A 17,242-nucleotide genomic window follows, 5' to 3' on the forward strand; every position below is an offset into this window, starting at 1 on the left:
TCTGGTCCGTGATGACATGATTGCATCGCGCAGTTCCTGCCGATTTTTCAGGTGCACTTTCAAGCTGTGAATCTCCCGTTCTACCATATCCCAAAGGTGTTCTATTGGATTTAGATCCGGTGACTGGGAAGGCCACTGAAGAACACTGAACTCATTGTCATGTTCATGAAACCAGTTTGAGATGACTTTTGCTTTGTGACATGGTGCATTGTCATGCTGGAAGTAGCCATTAAAAGATGGGTAAATTGTGGCCATGAAGGGATGCACATGGTCAGTAAAAATACTCAAATAGGCTGTGGCATTCAAGTGGCATTGGTATTAATGGGCCCAAAATGTGTCAAGAAAACATTTGCCACACCATTACACCACTTCCGCCATGAGAAGGTGTACTGGTGTTCCTAATAAAGTGTTTGGTGAGTATATATCCTGCTGGTGAAGTATTGCAGGAAAAGCGTCATCAATCATGCATTCTTGGATTGTGTTTCAGCGTAGTGATGTCTGAAGCACCCCAAAGCAACCCCCACCACCCCCACCCCCACCTCCACCACTCAAGACTCCTTCCCAGCTTACACCCCGGTGTCATTCATTGTAATGACAACCCACCTCTGGAATTTCAGTCGAGAGAGAGAGAGAGAGAGAGAGAAGAGGACACCACAACATATGGGACTCAGATCACAGGCACTGCTCTCAGGAGAGTGAGAGAGAGAGAGAGAGAGAGAGAGAGAGAGGGAGAGAGAGAGAGAGAGAGAGAGAGAGAGAGAGGGAGAGAGAGAGAGAGAGAGAGCACAGAGGGGTTTTCTAGAGGGGAGTGTGAATGTGTGTGGTGAAACACATGAACTGAGATACTCAATTGAGACTTGTGCCTGGGATCCGTGGCAGAGTACATGGAGTAAGAGGAAGCCCCTGGGAGGAGAAGCTCGAACACACCAGAGCCAGTCAGTCAGCCCAGTGAGATACAGACACAAAGAAAGAGAGCTTCAGCTGTACCCAGTCAAAGACATGCAGCCCTTTACCTGGATCGGTGCACTGCTCTTCCTGTTGTACATTTCCTCTGGGAGTGCAGACGTCAACAGGTAAGTCAACAATCAATCAATTATATGGACTTTTGTAGGAAACGGTCGTTAGATACATAGAATGTTAGTGCATGCATCTGTCTTTGTATCCATTCACTCTGACGGCTGCACCAGCTGTAAAGTGCAGTGTTTACTGGTGTGGTTCAGCTGTACATTAGAGAATTCAGTAGGAACATTCCACAGCAATGTCAAGGGTACAGCAATGCAAAAAGCAATTGTCCCATCACTTACACTCAGTCTAGCTACAGCTGAGTGTGGCGGATGTTGTAAAAGGGCACCTTAATGTAACGTGTTAACAGCGTTATGTGACACAATCATTTTGCAGTTGTCTTATAGTCGTAATTCACTTTATTGTCAAAGTGGTTGAACTATGATTTCCAAAGTTACCTGTTGCCATCTCGGAGATACTGTATGTTATATGTTCCTAAGTGCAGCTAAAGACAATCATGGCCATGCTAGTTTTATCATCCCAGCATTACAGGAATATTGAATATGTTGTTTTGCATGAGGAAACTGTTGTATTGATGGCATGCATGAACTTTCAGGCTTCCTTCGCCTTGGCAAGGTCTATGCGAGGTATGGGGCTGTGTCTGCTAAATGTGGCACGGCAACTGTTAATAACTGAAGGACACCTGCCACACTCCTGTGGGCTATTCTGGTTGATTTCAATCAGGTCTCAGATTCCTCCAGTCCCCCTGGAGCCTGGGCTGCTTTTAGGAAGCCCTCCGGCCGTCCATCTGGGACATTTGAGTTTGACACTGGGATAGACGTCACAGGGGCCCCCAGATCACTTCTATCAACTATAGGCTAAATGTGATCCAGAGAATGCATCTCCAGATATCTGCTTTTCAAAAGCAACTGTACTGTGGCCCTTAGGGGGTCATTTCATGCTAAGCATGGGGAAGTGGCACATCGACATCCCAATCTAATTTACAGTTTAAAAATACACATGCAATGCAATCACCGTGTAGGTTATTTCTAATGTGCTGACTAGTTTACAGGTCCTGGAACTGACTTTAAGTGATCTGATGGAGATCGTGAAAACTAGAGGAAATTGGTTCCTGCTTGGGGTATCCGTATAACACTTTTAAAGGAGTGTCTGATTAAGTCTAAGTAGAGAGTGTGTACTCTTTCCCCGTCTGTAACCTACATCCTGTCAGCTTGTCTGCTCTCCATAGGGAGCCCCCCTTTTCTCCCTATAGGAGGGAGCAAGGGGAAACTATGCGGCTTGTTTGTTGTCCACACCACCACCATTAGGGCCATAATTAGATGTGGATGCCTGAAGGCCTGCATTTGGGAGAGCTAAATGACACTCTATGTATGTGGTGATGAGGTGGATTGTCACCTCAAAAACACATGAGATGCAATAGGTTTACTGTAACTCTTTATGTGTGTCATTTGTATCCATTTTATTAGACATCATACATTTGTAAGTTATGACTTTAAATCATTATCATATCATGATCATGATCACTACCGAATGAGATCACATTTTTGACTCAACAATTGCGTAAATCCCAAGCAAGCATTCCCAAGCATGTTGTGGAGATTTAATTTAACAGTTGCCCCTCAAGGCATCATGTTTCATGAAACTGGTGACGAGGTGGAAGACAGCAGTGTTTCAAGATTGATCGGATTGATGAAAGTAATGTTAATGATATCATAGTTATATGTCACTGACTTGCCCTGTCTTTTACCTGCAAAGGCACTACAGACAAGTACCTGCCGGAAACCAACCAGGTGTCTGTCGCTATGGCAGGAGACTGGAGTGTTGCTATGGCTGGAAAAAGAACAGCAAAGGACAATGTGAAGGTAAGCATCTCAACAACAGAGGGTGATGAGATTGGATTGGATCCTAATCATTTAATTTCCTGAATGATGACTGGATGATTTTTTTTTGGAATCATTGCTCTGGTCATTTAATGAACTGTATGTTTGCAAAAAGTCACTTGAAGATTTCATATTTCACAAATGTATATTCAATGAATGGAAAAATAAAGCTTAAGAATGTAAATTGTTCTCCACAATATAATCCTTTTTTTTTTCAAATGTACTTTTCCTTTTGCGGTGGGGTGTTTTCCTGCCCCAGAAAATAGGGACTAAATTACATCTGGAATAGAAAAAACTGGCATGTATGTTGAAAAATATGTGGTTTCACTTTGTGTCAGTGAACCTGTGTAACCCTCCCTCTAAACCACCATTGCTGCTGGTGGTATGTCTCTCCCTGTGAATGCTTTACCAGCTCAGTGCGAACATGGCTGCAAGCACGGAGAGTGTGTTGGCCCCAGCAAATGCAAATGCTTCCCAGGATACGCCGGAAAGACATGCAGTCAAGGTCAGTGGGGTCAATACAATAGGTCAGAGAAATATGGGTCAAAATGGTCTCTTCATGAAGATTAACTAACTACTCAGTTCTGTGGCCTGTTTCTGTCATTATCTTAGAAATCTAGTATCTAGTTGTAGAAATCTACTATTGAGTTCAGCCACCACAAAAACATTTACTTTATCTGGAGAAACATCCATCAATATCTCTCAAAAGATAAAACTGAACATGTGAGGATGACTGTGAGAATCTCTCTCTAGATCTGAATGAGTGTGGGCTGAAGCCTCGTCCCTGTGAGCATCGTTGCATGAACACCTATGGCAGCTACATGTGCTACTGCCTCAATGGATACACCCTGATGTCGGACGGATCCTGTGCAAGTGAGTCAAGGTTTCAACCCCTACTGTACTTTTTGAAATCAGTTTGAAATATGGCAAAAATATTGTTCTAAATGACAAGCAGTGTTTCAGACATTCATGGTCCTGTGTGTTTGTTTTTTCTAGACTCCAGGACGTGCTCCCTGGCCCACTGTCAGTACGGCTGTGAGGAGGTGCAGGGGGAGATCCGTTGTCTCTGTCCATCTGCTGGACTCCAACTGGGGCCAGATGAGAGGACCTGTGTGGGTAAGTACTACTGACCACTTACCCTTACCCACAGTGACACTTAACTTAGCAGCTATTTCACACAATGAAGGGGGTCAACTCTCAGACACAGCTCTGTAAAGACTCCACTGTGTGGTTTCACATTCCTGGTCTATCTCAAGGCTTTTCACATAATAACTTAATCATCTGTAGCCAGTTGGAGTAGTGTGTTCTGACTGTGTTCCCACAAAAATGCTGAGTTGAGTGGGAACCAGTATTCCATTGTGATGGTAAATCTAAAATAAGTGCCAGTAAGCAATGTGTTAATGTGTATCCACATACGTATGATATGATCTATGATAGCATGGATAAATCAGACATAAGTCCATTGCTAACCATTTGCTCCTGTATTCCCCTCCTTCCTTTTAAACCAGATATTGATGAATGTGTAACTGGAAAGAACCTGTGCCCCTACAACAGACAATGTGTCAACACCTTTGGCAGCTACTATTGCAAGTGCCAGACCGGATTCGATCTGAAGTATGTTGACGGCAAATATGACTGTGTAGGTAAGGTATACAATCATTTCACATAGCAAATCATTTGTTATCCGTAATTCTGCTAAGAGAGATCCAATCAGCATAATTCATTTTCAGACCTCGACGAGTGTGCAGCCAACACACACAAGTGCAGCCACCATGCAGCCTGTTTAAACACTCAGGGATCCTATAAGTGCAAGTGCAAGGCTGGCTTCCGTGGCAGTGGCTTCGACTGCTCTGGTGAGTCCATCAACAATCTATTTCACAACTTCATAACATTCTGAGAGTGAACTGTCATTTTGATAGTCCGTTGTTGATGTGCAAGGTGGCCACAACAGGATGGTGTTTATATTCCTGAGACTAATACATAACCAGCCCCCATAATATCTGTGAGTTTGCATCTGAGAAGAGATTAAAAATTCTCTCCGACATCCTTCTTCGTGATTTTGCGGTCACATATTTCATCTGCGCTCTTAAAACATCAGCAAACATGAGCGCTGCCAAGGCCAGTTTCCTGTTTTCAGACCCCTCTGCACTCTACAGATGTTAGTCAGGCAGAGCCCCTGATTCAAATCACACCTGTGTAAATATCTGCTATTGTACCAAGCCTAGCCATCTGAAGGACAGAGGAAAGGCAATTCTGGAGCCACAGTGCACTCCCTGAACCAGACACCACCAGTCTCTAGTCTAGCTGATGTCTGGATGTACAGTAGGTGACACTGACACAAGGTAAACCCAGGCCACGGGGCTGTGTGTAAATGAAGATGCCTTTATGTTTTGTAGTCAAGCCCTTTTATCAAAGCTCGTGGGATGGAGACAAAGGCAGTGCAGATGATTTCCTCAATGGTGAGATTGTGTGGAATGCAAGGCGCCATGCTTCTTCTGTTCGCACCTTGCCCCATACCCCCCACCTATCCTCCTCCTCATGCCTTCCACATGTGCTTTGTGAACCCCTCTCCTCCCCTGCCTCCCCCCAAGGCTCAAGGCTGGCTATGCGTATGTTCGTACCACACACAGCTTGATCTGCATTGTAGAGCTCAGCATGAAGCCATTTGCCTGTGCAGAGAGCAGTAAATTGCATATGCTGTATCTGGCTGTCATGCTTCACATGCATGGTATTTGATATTTCCTGTCTATCATCCTACCCACTGTGCTCATATATCAATATCTACAGTTACAACAAAGGATAATGAAATGTATTTTATTAATTTAGTCAGGTAAGCCGCTAAACAAAGATCTTATACAATAACAGCTATGACACATTGTCTTGACACATGATTTTAATAATAAAAAAGTAGGTACATCTAAACCTGTCATAACTAAAAAATGCAAAATGCAGATTCCTCTTGTGATCGTAGTTCCAGAGGTAGGTCTGACCTGTTTCCTTTTCCTGCAGCCATCCCAGACTCCCCAGAGAGGCCCAGGATACTGGGCGGGAAGCTGGACAACGTCATCCCTGAGCCAAAGGTGACCGTCCCCCCTCACATCCGCATGCAGCCTTTTGACTATGATGGTGAGGTCTACATTGGCTCACAGGAGGCGGGCCAGGAGAACTTCCCTGAGGAACAGGAGGAGGAGGAAGATGGGGAAGAGGAGGAGGCCAACCAGCTCCCTCCAAGAGGAGATGTTTTCAGTAAGCCTCCTTTCCCTTAGATCCTTCCCACTAATCCAGGCTCTTTATGACCACTGTGGGTGGTCTAAAATCTGATTAAACAAACATTGATCCTAAGGACTTTCACACACCATGCTGTTGTGATCCAGAACTTAGAACAATAATGTAGTTGTTTAAATTTAACCAAACAATAAAATAGTGCTAAAATACTATTTAATCAGTTATGTTCCTGGGAGGGATACACAGCAATGAATAAAAGATAAGAGACATTTTACAAGGTTAAAGGTCTGTGAGAGTTAGTGTACAATGACCTGATGACCCAGCTGTCCATCTGTCTACTCTCTCTATTACCCTCTTGTGAAAACCTATATCCTCTCTGGCCACGATCGTACAGATGTCTCCAGTCACAGAGGATTTATGGAGCCCTAGCTCTGGCCTAATTACAGGCACCAAACCTGACTGCACATTTCTCAGGCCTCAGGTTTCCTGGCCACGCTTGAAGGGAGTCTAGTCTATCCTCGTATGGAGAATCTCTCATTACAATAATTAGATAGTTACCATCATCTGCCAGGGAGTTGTTCCTTTTAGTTTACCACAAGTGCTGAAGTGACTAGTATTTAGGTCCATTCACTGTGACATATTGTAGTAAACATGAGGTACAGTATAAATCCTAAGACATTTTTTTGTTGTTTATTATTATCTGTTGCTGCACAGTATATAGTATAAACGATATCTAAACGTCACCTGGACTCTTGTTTTTATCCATAAGAGTCAGATGATATTTGACAGTTTTATTCAGAGAGGGTGAGGAGTGTACAGTATACAATATATTGAAAAGAAAAGGTCTTGGCCTGGCAAGAAAGAAGATCAGATTATGTCCCCCACTTTTAACCTTAAAGATGTTGCAAAGCTACAATGTGGTGTCATTCTGACAGACAGCATTAACTTGAGGATTACCATTCCACAATGGAAGGTCAGCCCTAAGCCAGGGACCTCTGTGTACCATCTAGGCCTGTTGCTTCATGTTCTGCTCTTGAATGGTCTCTCACATCTCTCCTGGGCAATGAGAATAGCTCAAACTGAAAGGCTCATTCTCACATATGCAGGGAATATTCCATATGTTTTATGTGCTGATAATGTATTTGGGTGAACGCACTGCACCAACAGAATGCTCCATTGTGGTGAAACTGATGCCACATACAATAGGCTACATACTAAGTTAGCCTTATCAAACATACAACATCAATCCATTAGCTAATACTATAATATCCGGTCTCTATGTTTGAAAGAGTGTACTGTTTCACTCCTGTTTGAGCCATTGACCTCTGCAGGGAGAGTAAGGACAAAAAAGAGCTGTTATGAACTAAATACTGACTCTGCCAGACAGGGTGGGTAGACAGCTAGACAGGAACAAAGATGGAGGTGGAGCCATCACTCAAACTGTCACATATGACCAGTTCTCTACCCTTCACTCACCCAGGGCTGGAACACTCTCAAGGTGAGGAGCAAAGAAAAAACATTCAGAGATATGTTCCAAATGTTCACTTAAGTTGGACGGTAATGTTATGAAGATATGACATAGAGATAAGAGAGGTCATGAATCCATTAAAGCAATACAATCAGCACCATATGCCAAACCAGTCATTTGCTCAAAAGAGACATGTGGCCTCATAGACAGTGTGGAGCCTATCTCTTGGGGTATTACACACTCATTGTAATGCATGGAATGGAATGAGGAATGGTATCGAACACGTGTCCTCCAATTTCTACCTCCACCAGCCTCCCCTGATGCACATACAGCAAGGTGTTTTCATCACCTTACTGTAAGATGAAAGCAAATACTGTATGCAAGTGGCCAAAGGATCATTCATACAATGGTATGCCTCTTGTTGAGACAGTATCAAGGCTGCCTTTCGCCTGCTGCTCTTGATCTTTATGAAAACAAGCCTGACAGCAGGCTGAGCCACCTTCAGAACTCAGATAGCAAGAGGAGACAGGCACCAAGACATCCATCAGCTCCAGAAAGGAATTTCACTCTGCTGGCATCTGATCGCCTAGGGACACATACAACTCTCCATAGGCCTGCTCCCCATGCACTAAGAAGAGGGGAAGGAAGGGAGGGAGGGTGAAGACTCCAAGCCTTTTATTATCGTTCCCCCCCAGAACAGCTGTTGAGCAAACATACCTAACTCTCAGAGAGAGAGTCTGTCATCAGCCTTCAAATCCCCTCCAACACCAGCCCTCTCCGGCTGTGCACAATCAATTAGCCAAGCCGCCGTACATCTGGTTGTCTAAGGCCACTCACCAAGGGGGAAGTTTGTTGGGAGAGCTTTAAAATGCTAGGGTTACAATATCCTACGGTTGAAATGCACCATCTCCAGAGATAAATGGCAGCAGGGCAGGCTTCCACTTGCAGGTGAAAAGCCCCTGACTGGCTTTTGTTTTATGAGGGGAAATCTCTCAACTGCATGATTTTGTAATGATCTTTAGGGATCACATATCGTCTGAGGAATGCTTATAACTTCAATATTCTGTTTTGATAGAGCAATACTAAGTATTTACTGTATATCTGTTTAGACAACAATTTCTATGTGTGTTGCCAAGTCTCTTTGCAAATATACAGTATCTACACAATAAACCAACTACTCAAATGTTATCATCTAATAGTGTACAGTATTTTTTGTATCTGTTTTCAGTATATTTTGTGAATGCTTATATCATTATTGAGTGACTCCTTAGATGCAGGTGATACACCATATCTTGACAGTGAGTTCTCCCTCTCTCAAAGCAGTTCCAGAGGAGTTTGAATCAGTATTTGGTCCAGTAACAGAAGTCAAAGAAATCCCCTTAGCTCCAGTACAGGAAGGTAATCCTCAGTTTATTTGTTGTCTCAATGTGATGATAACAAATGCCTTTTTAAAATCCATGCTCCTCTAATGCATCTGTATGCCCTCCAGAGTTCATCATGGATTGCAACTTTGACCAAGGTGCATGTGAATGGGTGCAGGAGAAGGAGCAGGATGACATAGACTGGAGCGTGGCCTACCATGAAAATGGTAAAATACACTACTACAGTTACAAAGACATCTTACTGTGCATTTAACATTCTACATGTGGATGCATAGTGTTTTGTCCAATGATTGATAAGTGAAGGGCAATGTTTCACATCCAAATATCCATCTGAATCTAAAGACTGCTCTATGCTGTGGTTTATCAGTTGATTTGCATTAAAATTGTCTGTTATGGTATCTTCACCTCCATCTATGATACTAATCCTGATTCCCCCCCATACCCATCCTACCCCCCAGGTATGGATTACTACATGGCTATGAGTGGCCTCCTCGGTGAGAAGAAGGACCAGGCCAGGCTAAAGCTGCTCCTCAGTGACAAGGCCCAGCAGGGCAGCTTCTGCCTGACCTTCAACTATCGTGTGGTGGGGAAGCAGGTGGGCACACTGAAGGTGCTGCTAGACAACAATGCCTACCCCGTGTGGGAGCAGAGCCGAAGCCGGGGCCAAGACTGGCAGACAGAGCTCCTTACCGTGGCATGGAAGGGGGAGGCCCCAGAATCTGTGAGTCACCATTCCATTCAATCAGTACAATGCAATGAAATGCAATGCAATCCAATTCAATATAATACAATACAATACAACTTTATTATTCCACATGGGGAAATTAATTTGGTCCACACCACAGAATACAAAAGACAAAAGCACAGCACACATTACAAATGTGTTACAAGGATAATCATTTAGATATATATCACCTTCTACGCACCTACAAAGATAAGGAACTCCTTAGTGCACTGCTGCTGTCTCCTTAGTGTATTTGCAGTTTTAATAGGGGAAAGTCACTAATCCTTCCTAAAACATGTAATTAACAGCTTTTGTTCTCCTTGTGCAGATCATCTTTGAAGCTGAGCGTGGGAACGGTGTCGCAGGAGAGATTGGGCTGGACAATGTGGTGCTGACCTCAGGCTCTTGTCAAGAAGATGAAACTATCTTCTAAACTGTTCCACTCCCAATAACCCTAAAAAATCAGTCCCCTGTCAACCTGTCTGTGTTTGACAACCACATCAGAGACACAGATGTGTCTCTACATTCAGTTGGCTCTCTCTCGGAGAGGACACACACATCTTCCCCAAAGGGAGTTATTTCTCTGTGTACTGTAATTGACATTTTGTGAAACAAGTATTAGGGAAAGATCATTTTGGCTTAATGTTTGGCAGCAGTTTAGACACAAAGCATGAAAATCAATCAGATTGGGAGGACATTAGAATATTAGTGTGTGCAGGGTTTCTCACAAGTTTACAATAGTCTGCTTTTAAGCAGCAGTATATTTCCCTTAATTGAGCCAGAAAGACAGAGTAAATCCATTAAATAGATAAAGTGCATTTTTCATATTCACAAATATTTCCATATATTCACATAAATCTCAGGTTTTATGAGGAAATGGCAAGCCTGATCCATCTCTTATGTCGACAAAAACAGTATTGTGTGTTGCTCTTTTATTTGGTATGTGATAGTGAAATACTGCAGTTTAGCTGCGATATAGAAAGATATATACTAAGACATGATGTCACGTGACTAGTTACATGAAATGAAAATATGAATATTAGATTCATCAAGAAGTCTGCCTTTGAAGGTTGGTTAGTTTGAATTATCATATTAAGAGTGTATGTAACAATGCATAACTGCTGTAAATTGCGCTTTCATATTGTATTTCATTAAAGAAATGTTTTTATAAGTATCATGTTTAATTCATCAATCACAAGGGGCATCTCTCTTCTGACATAGACATAATCTATGACATAGACTCCTCAATAGCCGAGAGACCTCATGTAAATAACATTTAGGGTTCAGTGGTAAAGTGTATCATTTTTCTCAGACAACACACATTACTCCAACTATCCACACAGAATTATTTACAGATTTAGTCATCACTTAGGCCTATAATTAGGTGACGTGATTGTGGTGCTGAGTGTTGGTATACCAGCTGTGATCCCAAGGGGCCAGCTGTGTTGAACTGTCTCAATCTTTCACTAATATTCAGTCTCAACCTGCCATAACATTCAGAGAGATGCAGTTCCTGAAACTTTCTCTTGTCACAGAAATCCACAGCCTACCTTGATTTGAGGGGAGTAAATGAAAAGCCTAGGCCTATTGTATGTACAGTAAGGGAATTTAAGACAGAGAGTTGAGATGTTTGTTAGTTTTTAGTCACATTTGAATAGATTGTTACAGTCATGGTCATTTATCAACCACAGAGCCAAACATGGTGAAAATTAGCTGCATGCATTTAATTCGAGTTAGAAGTAGAGTCTACCAGGAGCATGTCTTGTGCATGACCCTCTCTTTGTTACGATCAATGCTTGTTTACTGTATGTTGAATGTCGCCCTCTGGTGGCTGGGTTTAGCTATACTCGTGTGTGCATGATGAAAAGGAGAGGTAAATTAATGTTAAAAGGATGCCAGCTACTTGATTAAAAAAGTTGCCACTCTAGATAGAGTCAAACTATACTATATCAATGCTTTGCTACATTATTACAGGCTGAGAGGAAGTTACAGTGCATTCTCTATTTCTCCTACTACTGTCGCATCTGTGACGGACTCGAGACAGTTCGAGACTTCTCGGGTCACATGAGTAGCTGCTAAACAGAGGCTAGCCCACAGGCAGCGCCATCGTCAGTATAGAAACGAGTCAGATAACGTTAGCTTAGCATGCTATAGCCAGCTTTTGAGGCCAGCCAACTAACCAAGGTATAACGAAAAAACATACATCAAACATCACAATCATCACTGTCCTTGCGACAGTAACGGTAAATGCCATATTTATTACCGAATGTATTAGCCTACGATGCTACCTAGCTAGATAGCTTCCTCTTATCTAGCCAGCTAGTTTGCTAGCAAAAGTAGAAAAGGGGTCGGACTAATCTCGGTAACGAAAACATTATGTGGTTGGTTTCATGATGTTGACAAACGCCACAGCAGGCTTGTTAGTGTAGTTCTCATATACAGTATCCTTCTGTTTTGTTTGCATTATTTGTATTTTTGGTAAATTCCAGTATGTGTCGTCCTATTCAGCAAGTAGACGAATTCCATGTCTAGCGGTTTTTAGTTTGGTTTGGTTTGGTTTGGTTTATTGTCAAGTCATTGGCTGCTGTTTCGTTACAGTTGAATGTTGGTTTACTATGCTTCAGATTATAATGACCGACACGAAACGCATGTGACCAAGTGTAATAGCACATGACCCCAACCAGCTGAGACTGGAGGAGGCTTCAATCATTCACTGGTAAGTAAAAGCTCTTCCCCGACTCTCACAGTAAAGGTTAACCACATTACCTTTCTACTATTTGTGTGCTGACATTTGTGCGGACTGGTGTTGCATTGCTGAACATGACTCTAACCTGAAAGTGCCCCAAGGTTTCAGATGGTTAACATGCCAGAATAAAGAATAAAAAAAAGGGTTGGAAAGCCTGTACTGTATAGGCATTTGTCATATGACCATTAGTTACACACGCACTGCATTCTGTCTCCCAGGTTTTCGTTTTCAGAGTGAACAGCCATGGCAGCCAAGTCATCCCTACTGAAAGTCATCCTGCTGGGTGACGGTGGTGTGGGGAAGAGCTCCCTCATGAACCGCTACGTCACCAACAAGTTTGACACGCACCTCTTTCACACCATTGGAGTGGAGTTCCTCAACAAGGACCTGGAGGTGGACGGTCACCTGGTCACTATGCAGATCTGGGACACAGCGGGACAGGAGCGCTTCCGCAGCCTGAGGACTCCCTTCTACCGCGGCTCCGACTGCTGCCTACTCACCTTCAGTGTGGACGACAACCAGAGCTTCCTCAACCTCGCAAACTGGAAGAAGGAGTTTATCTACTACGCAGATGTCAAGGAGCCAGAGAAGTTCCCGTTTGTGGTGCTGGGGAACAAGTTGGACGTGACAGAGAGGCAGGTGTCCACAGAGGATGCCCAGGAGTGGTGTCGGGAAAACGGAAACCACCCTTATTATGAGACTAGTGCTAAAGACGCCACCAATGTGGCGGTGGCCTTTGAGGAGGCAGTGCGGAGAGTGTTGGCCATGGAGGAGAGGACGGACCACCTCATCTCCACGGACACAGTCAACCTCCACCGAAAGCCCCGCTCTAGCGCCTCCTGCTGTTGATAACATGGAATCAGGAGAGAACTGCAAGATGTCTCGCACAGGATTAGGTTTATTTGCACACAATCCCAATTGTAATTCTCTCTGTGCTTCTCCCTTTAATGTGCACTTCTTCACCCCCTATAAAGGAGTCAAAGCATGAGATTGGGGTAAAAATAGACTGGAGGGTGTTACCATCATATTTTTGGCATTCTTTTGAATATATGAGGCGGAGTGAACAATTGCACGCTTCAGGGAGAAAGGGGAGAAATACAGATGGGCTTTGCTCTGTCGGCTAGAACCAGTGGGTGACATTACACTCAGTTTGTTGGTCTAGGTTCTTATTTCAAGAGGTTACCATTATGTGCATTCTTGATACTTTTCAGATTCTGTCAGGAATATCATTGGAATTGCTATCTTTCAATGATGCACAGTTGTAAAAACATGTTATACCACTGTGGTTGCCAGATGGATATTTGCAGTTTCACTTCCTGCTGTTGATATTGCCAACCTCAAGAGGTTTTTCACACTGTGACTATAACTATTTGAATCAAGGTTGAGATGCCTTACAGGTGAAAGTATCACAAGTTGACATTAACTGCTTTGCTGGTTTACGTGAAGTAAAGTACATTTTATAAAAACATGTTGACATCCATATCCAGATTGCAAATGCAAGTTAATTGACATTTAAAGGTAGACTTTGGGATATGACGTCAATGGGAAAAAGCGGGGCAACGCTACCAGAGATAATTTCAAAACTGAGACGATCAACTCCGGCGCGCATATCACAACGGTGCCCATGCACTGATTTTCACATCTTAACTTACTCCAAATATCTTTGGTAAAAGTTGCTATGACTTCCTGGCATGATGTCATATCCCAAAGTCTACCTTTTAAAGGAGAAGTTTAAATAGTGCCAAACATAATATATTCATATTTATAACAACATGAAATGTTGAAACACAACAGAGTAATTTATACAATCTTCACGTTTTATTTCTAAGATCTCTTAAAGTTAAAGCGTTAGCATCATTACTTTATTGTACAGAAAGAAAGTAGAGGGTCAGCCGGAGCAGACATGGAGGCTTTTTACATGAAATGCTACAGGCCTTCCTTGTCTTGCAATGTCTGTTGAAAGCATAATAGGGAATATTGGACACAATATTGTGATGCACTGAAGCATAAGATCCAGAGGTGACAAAGAATCCATGATAATGCTGAACCGTTATCCTGCATTAAATAACTCTCAATTGCAGTTTGTACATTGTACAGTTTTTTTTTTTTCAGCATCAATATTTTAATGGTCCTTCAACTTGTTGAATGCAATTTTTAGATGGTTAATATTTCCATTAGGATCTTTGACATGATGGTGGAGATGAAGGAATGAAGTGAACGGTCTGTTGACATCTAACATGCATTTTAATTTAAATATTGATTTCATTTTCTTACACATTAATATAGTTTTGATACTAAAACTTTGGATTTCAAAAGTTCTTGTACAACGTTGCTGTATTGTACATCCTCTTTGTTATTCATTGATGTCATTATGTTGCAGTTTATCACTGCTCATTTTTCACATTGCTATGGTTAGGGTTGGGTTAGGGTTGGACGATGTGGTCTAGAATGACTGGAATGCAAGTCGAATGGAAAATACTATTTAAATAAAAACTCAATGAAACATCCTCTCTGAAGATATATTTTGTTTATTTTTTTTCCATACCAAAAGCTTCAGTACTAACATAGTAAACATACACCCACACAAAACAGAGTGTACGATAGGGTAAGACTTCAGCACTAAGTCATGTTCTAGTGTGGGATGAATGATTATTCCATACATAAGATATTTAAATGCAATACAGGCAGACAATTCATGGTTCAGTCTTGTCATTAGATTTCAGTTAAGTTGATAATGTGAGTCAGATGGTGTGTGTAAGCAACCACTGGCCTTTGTCTGTATTGATAACTTAAATAACCATTACGTTGGCGGGTCCTAGGGTAGTTATACAGATCTTATGACAAGACTGGACCATGGATGCTTGTCTCTGATTGTGTCAGTGAATGTTCAGTGGAATAATCACCCATTTGTATGGCACAGAATGTGTACCAGGAAGAATTTCAGAGAACTCCCCCCCCATCAAATAATCATATTCTGTATTTAATTAAAGAAACTGGGCAGTGAACCATAGTGGAACATCTTGCAAACATCAACAGAAATCAAACTTTATATTAACCAAGTTCATTCATGATTAAGAGAGGGTTTATACAGACCATGTCATTATTATCAAACTCGGCAACAATATACCAGTCTGTCAATAACACATGACTATCTGTTCACTACGCAATAATGTTCCATAACAGGGGAATCATGACAGACATACAATGGTAAGTATCAAAAAAGTAATAATACATTTTCAAATGATGAAATACAGTACAAGCAACAGATGTTCTGAGACATATTTAAAAAACAAATCACATTCATCATAGAACAAGTAGGTCATCAATCAGCTCAGGAGATGCTTCTTGCCAAGGAACTGCACTTTTCTGTCAAATGCCGTGGAACGGATCGGTGCGTTGGTTTCATAAAAAGGATTCATTGCAAACTGGAAGAGAACACAATTCATTAACCAAATGTCAATTCATGTTCAGTGTAACTATGCGCTCAGAGCGGGAACTCACCTTTATGTATAAATCATACACATCATTAAAGAAGTTTTTAATTCCATCTTCTTGTCGGACATCATGAAGCATGATGAATCTCATATGTAGAAAAATGTGTTAAGGAATAAGGTACCGATTGACAAGACATATTACACATCTCCTTCACCACTCACGGCCAGGCCATTTGTCTTTGGCCTGGGTAACAACTTGGCTAAAGAAAATGTGGCATGCTTGGAATGTATAATATATGAATCATTTGCCTGATCCACATTGCTGACTGAACCCCTATCCCTGTGTATTATGCACAATTCACAGGGCTGCCTGTAGGTTGTAGCCAGAAAAAGGATATGTCCTGCAGTGACAAAGGCAGAAACAAACCACTCATTGAATTTGTCCACAGTTTTCAAATACATATTGTTAGACAGCCACATGTTTTCATCCACCAGATCCAGGGCTGCATGTGCAATGAACTGGTTCAAGTGACGATGGTCATCCTGTTAACAGATTAAGACAGAATGGAGTAGCCTAAATCTAACATATCAAATATGTCATTATTCCCTATAAAATGGGTATAGGAATGAATATCAATATCAATCAATAGACACACGTTATTTCAAAAGAGGTATCCACAGAGACCACAACCAAATGTTGAGGATCTGTTTGTTTGAGAAAGTGAGTGCAAATGGATTACATTAGCCTCTTTTTGGTATAGGACAAAGACATCACAATAGTAATGAGGCAATGAACCCATATTTCCAGACCTATACTGTCAACGATAAAGGTAAATCAAAATAATATCAATCTTATTAGGGTATAACAAAGTAAGATATATTCAGAAACATAATAAAACGAATACCTTTGACTCAGCTTTACCAGTAGGCAGGAACTCCATTTCAAAGACAGGATTGTCGTGATGACCAACCATGACAAAATAAAAACTGCCAGACATCGTTCCTTTTTAGCAATTTGCGCCCTGTCCTTGGACATAAATAGTAAACGAATTCAGTGTTAGCTTTCCCAACCCAAGCAACGATTTTAGAGTAGGGATAGCTAGCTAGCTACCTAGCAAATATTAGATATTCGGCGAGCTAAACATATTAACGCAAACAACAAACGCAACATTTTACACAAATCATTTAAAACAGATATTGACATCACGCTCAAAACTGAAGGAATTGTCCCATTTGATACATTTGACACGGGTTTGTTTACCTGTTAAAATTTTCTCAGCAGCCACCCTGTAAATGTTGTCGCAGGTTGATGATGAAATAAAAAAGCTGTTTAAGAGGCATTCAAATATTTGCTTGAACA

At 41.8% G+C, this 17,242-nt stretch overlaps 3 protein-coding genes across 5 annotated transcripts; 2 read left to right on the plus strand and 1 right to left on the minus strand.

Annotated features, from left to right (window-relative positions):
- The first annotated feature begins 832 nt into the window (after nucleotides 1-832).
- On the plus strand, nucleotides 833-10,770 carry egfl6 (EGF-like-domain, multiple 6). The gene is made up of 13 exons (XM_083681641.1): nucleotides 833-1,073; nucleotides 2,779-2,885; nucleotides 3,316-3,408; nucleotides 3,657-3,776; nucleotides 3,900-4,019; nucleotides 4,412-4,546; nucleotides 4,634-4,756; nucleotides 5,300-5,362; nucleotides 5,913-6,149; nucleotides 8,917-8,994; nucleotides 9,086-9,184; nucleotides 9,437-9,699; nucleotides 10,031-10,770. Exons 1-13 carry the CDS (start codon nucleotides 1,000-1,002, stop codon nucleotides 10,133-10,135), a joined length of 1,617 nt encoding a protein of 538 aa, XP_083537767.1. The 5' UTR covers nucleotides 833-999; the 3' UTR covers nucleotides 10,136-10,770.
- Nucleotides 10,771-11,690: 920 nt separating this feature from the next.
- rab9a (RAB9A, member RAS oncogene family) lies at nucleotides 11,691-14,951 on the plus strand. 2 transcript variants are annotated; one of them, XM_083681898.1, is made up of 3 exons: nucleotides 11,691-11,945; nucleotides 12,327-12,418; nucleotides 12,667-14,951. In XM_083681898.1, exon 3 carries the CDS (start codon nucleotides 12,692-12,694, stop codon nucleotides 13,295-13,297), a length of 606 nt encoding a protein of 201 aa, XP_083538024.1. In that variant the 5' UTR covers nucleotides 11,691-11,945; nucleotides 12,327-12,418; nucleotides 12,667-12,691; the 3' UTR covers nucleotides 13,298-14,951. The 2 variants fall into 2 exon arrangements, with proteins under 2 accessions (XP_083538024.1, XP_083538025.1); XM_083681899.1 differs by having other exon boundaries at nucleotides 11,691-11,886.
- A 14-nt stretch (nucleotides 14,952-14,965) lies between these two features.
- Nucleotides 14,966-17,225, minus strand: trappc2 (trafficking protein particle complex subunit 2). Of its 2 annotated transcripts, none has more exons than XM_083681901.1 (5): nucleotides 17,144-17,225; nucleotides 16,788-16,909; nucleotides 16,277-16,425; nucleotides 15,950-16,031; nucleotides 14,966-15,873 (listed from the first exon to the last, which is right to left on the minus strand). In XM_083681901.1, exons 2-5 carry the CDS (start codon nucleotides 16,878-16,880, stop codon nucleotides 15,775-15,777), a joined length of 423 nt encoding a protein of 140 aa, XP_083538027.1. In that variant the 5' UTR covers nucleotides 16,881-16,909; nucleotides 17,144-17,225; the 3' UTR covers nucleotides 14,966-15,774. The 2 variants fall into 2 exon arrangements, with proteins under 2 accessions (XP_083538027.1, XP_083538028.1); XM_083681902.1 differs by having other exon boundaries at nucleotides 16,788-16,904; nucleotides 17,144-17,202.
- Nucleotides 17,226-17,242: the final 17 nt, after the last annotated feature.

The sequence above is a fragment of the Argentina silus genome (assembly GCF_951799395.1).
Source record: "Argentina silus genome assembly, chromosome: 12".
Lineage (NCBI taxonomy): Eukaryota > Metazoa > Chordata > Actinopteri > Argentiniformes > Argentinidae > Argentina > Argentina silus.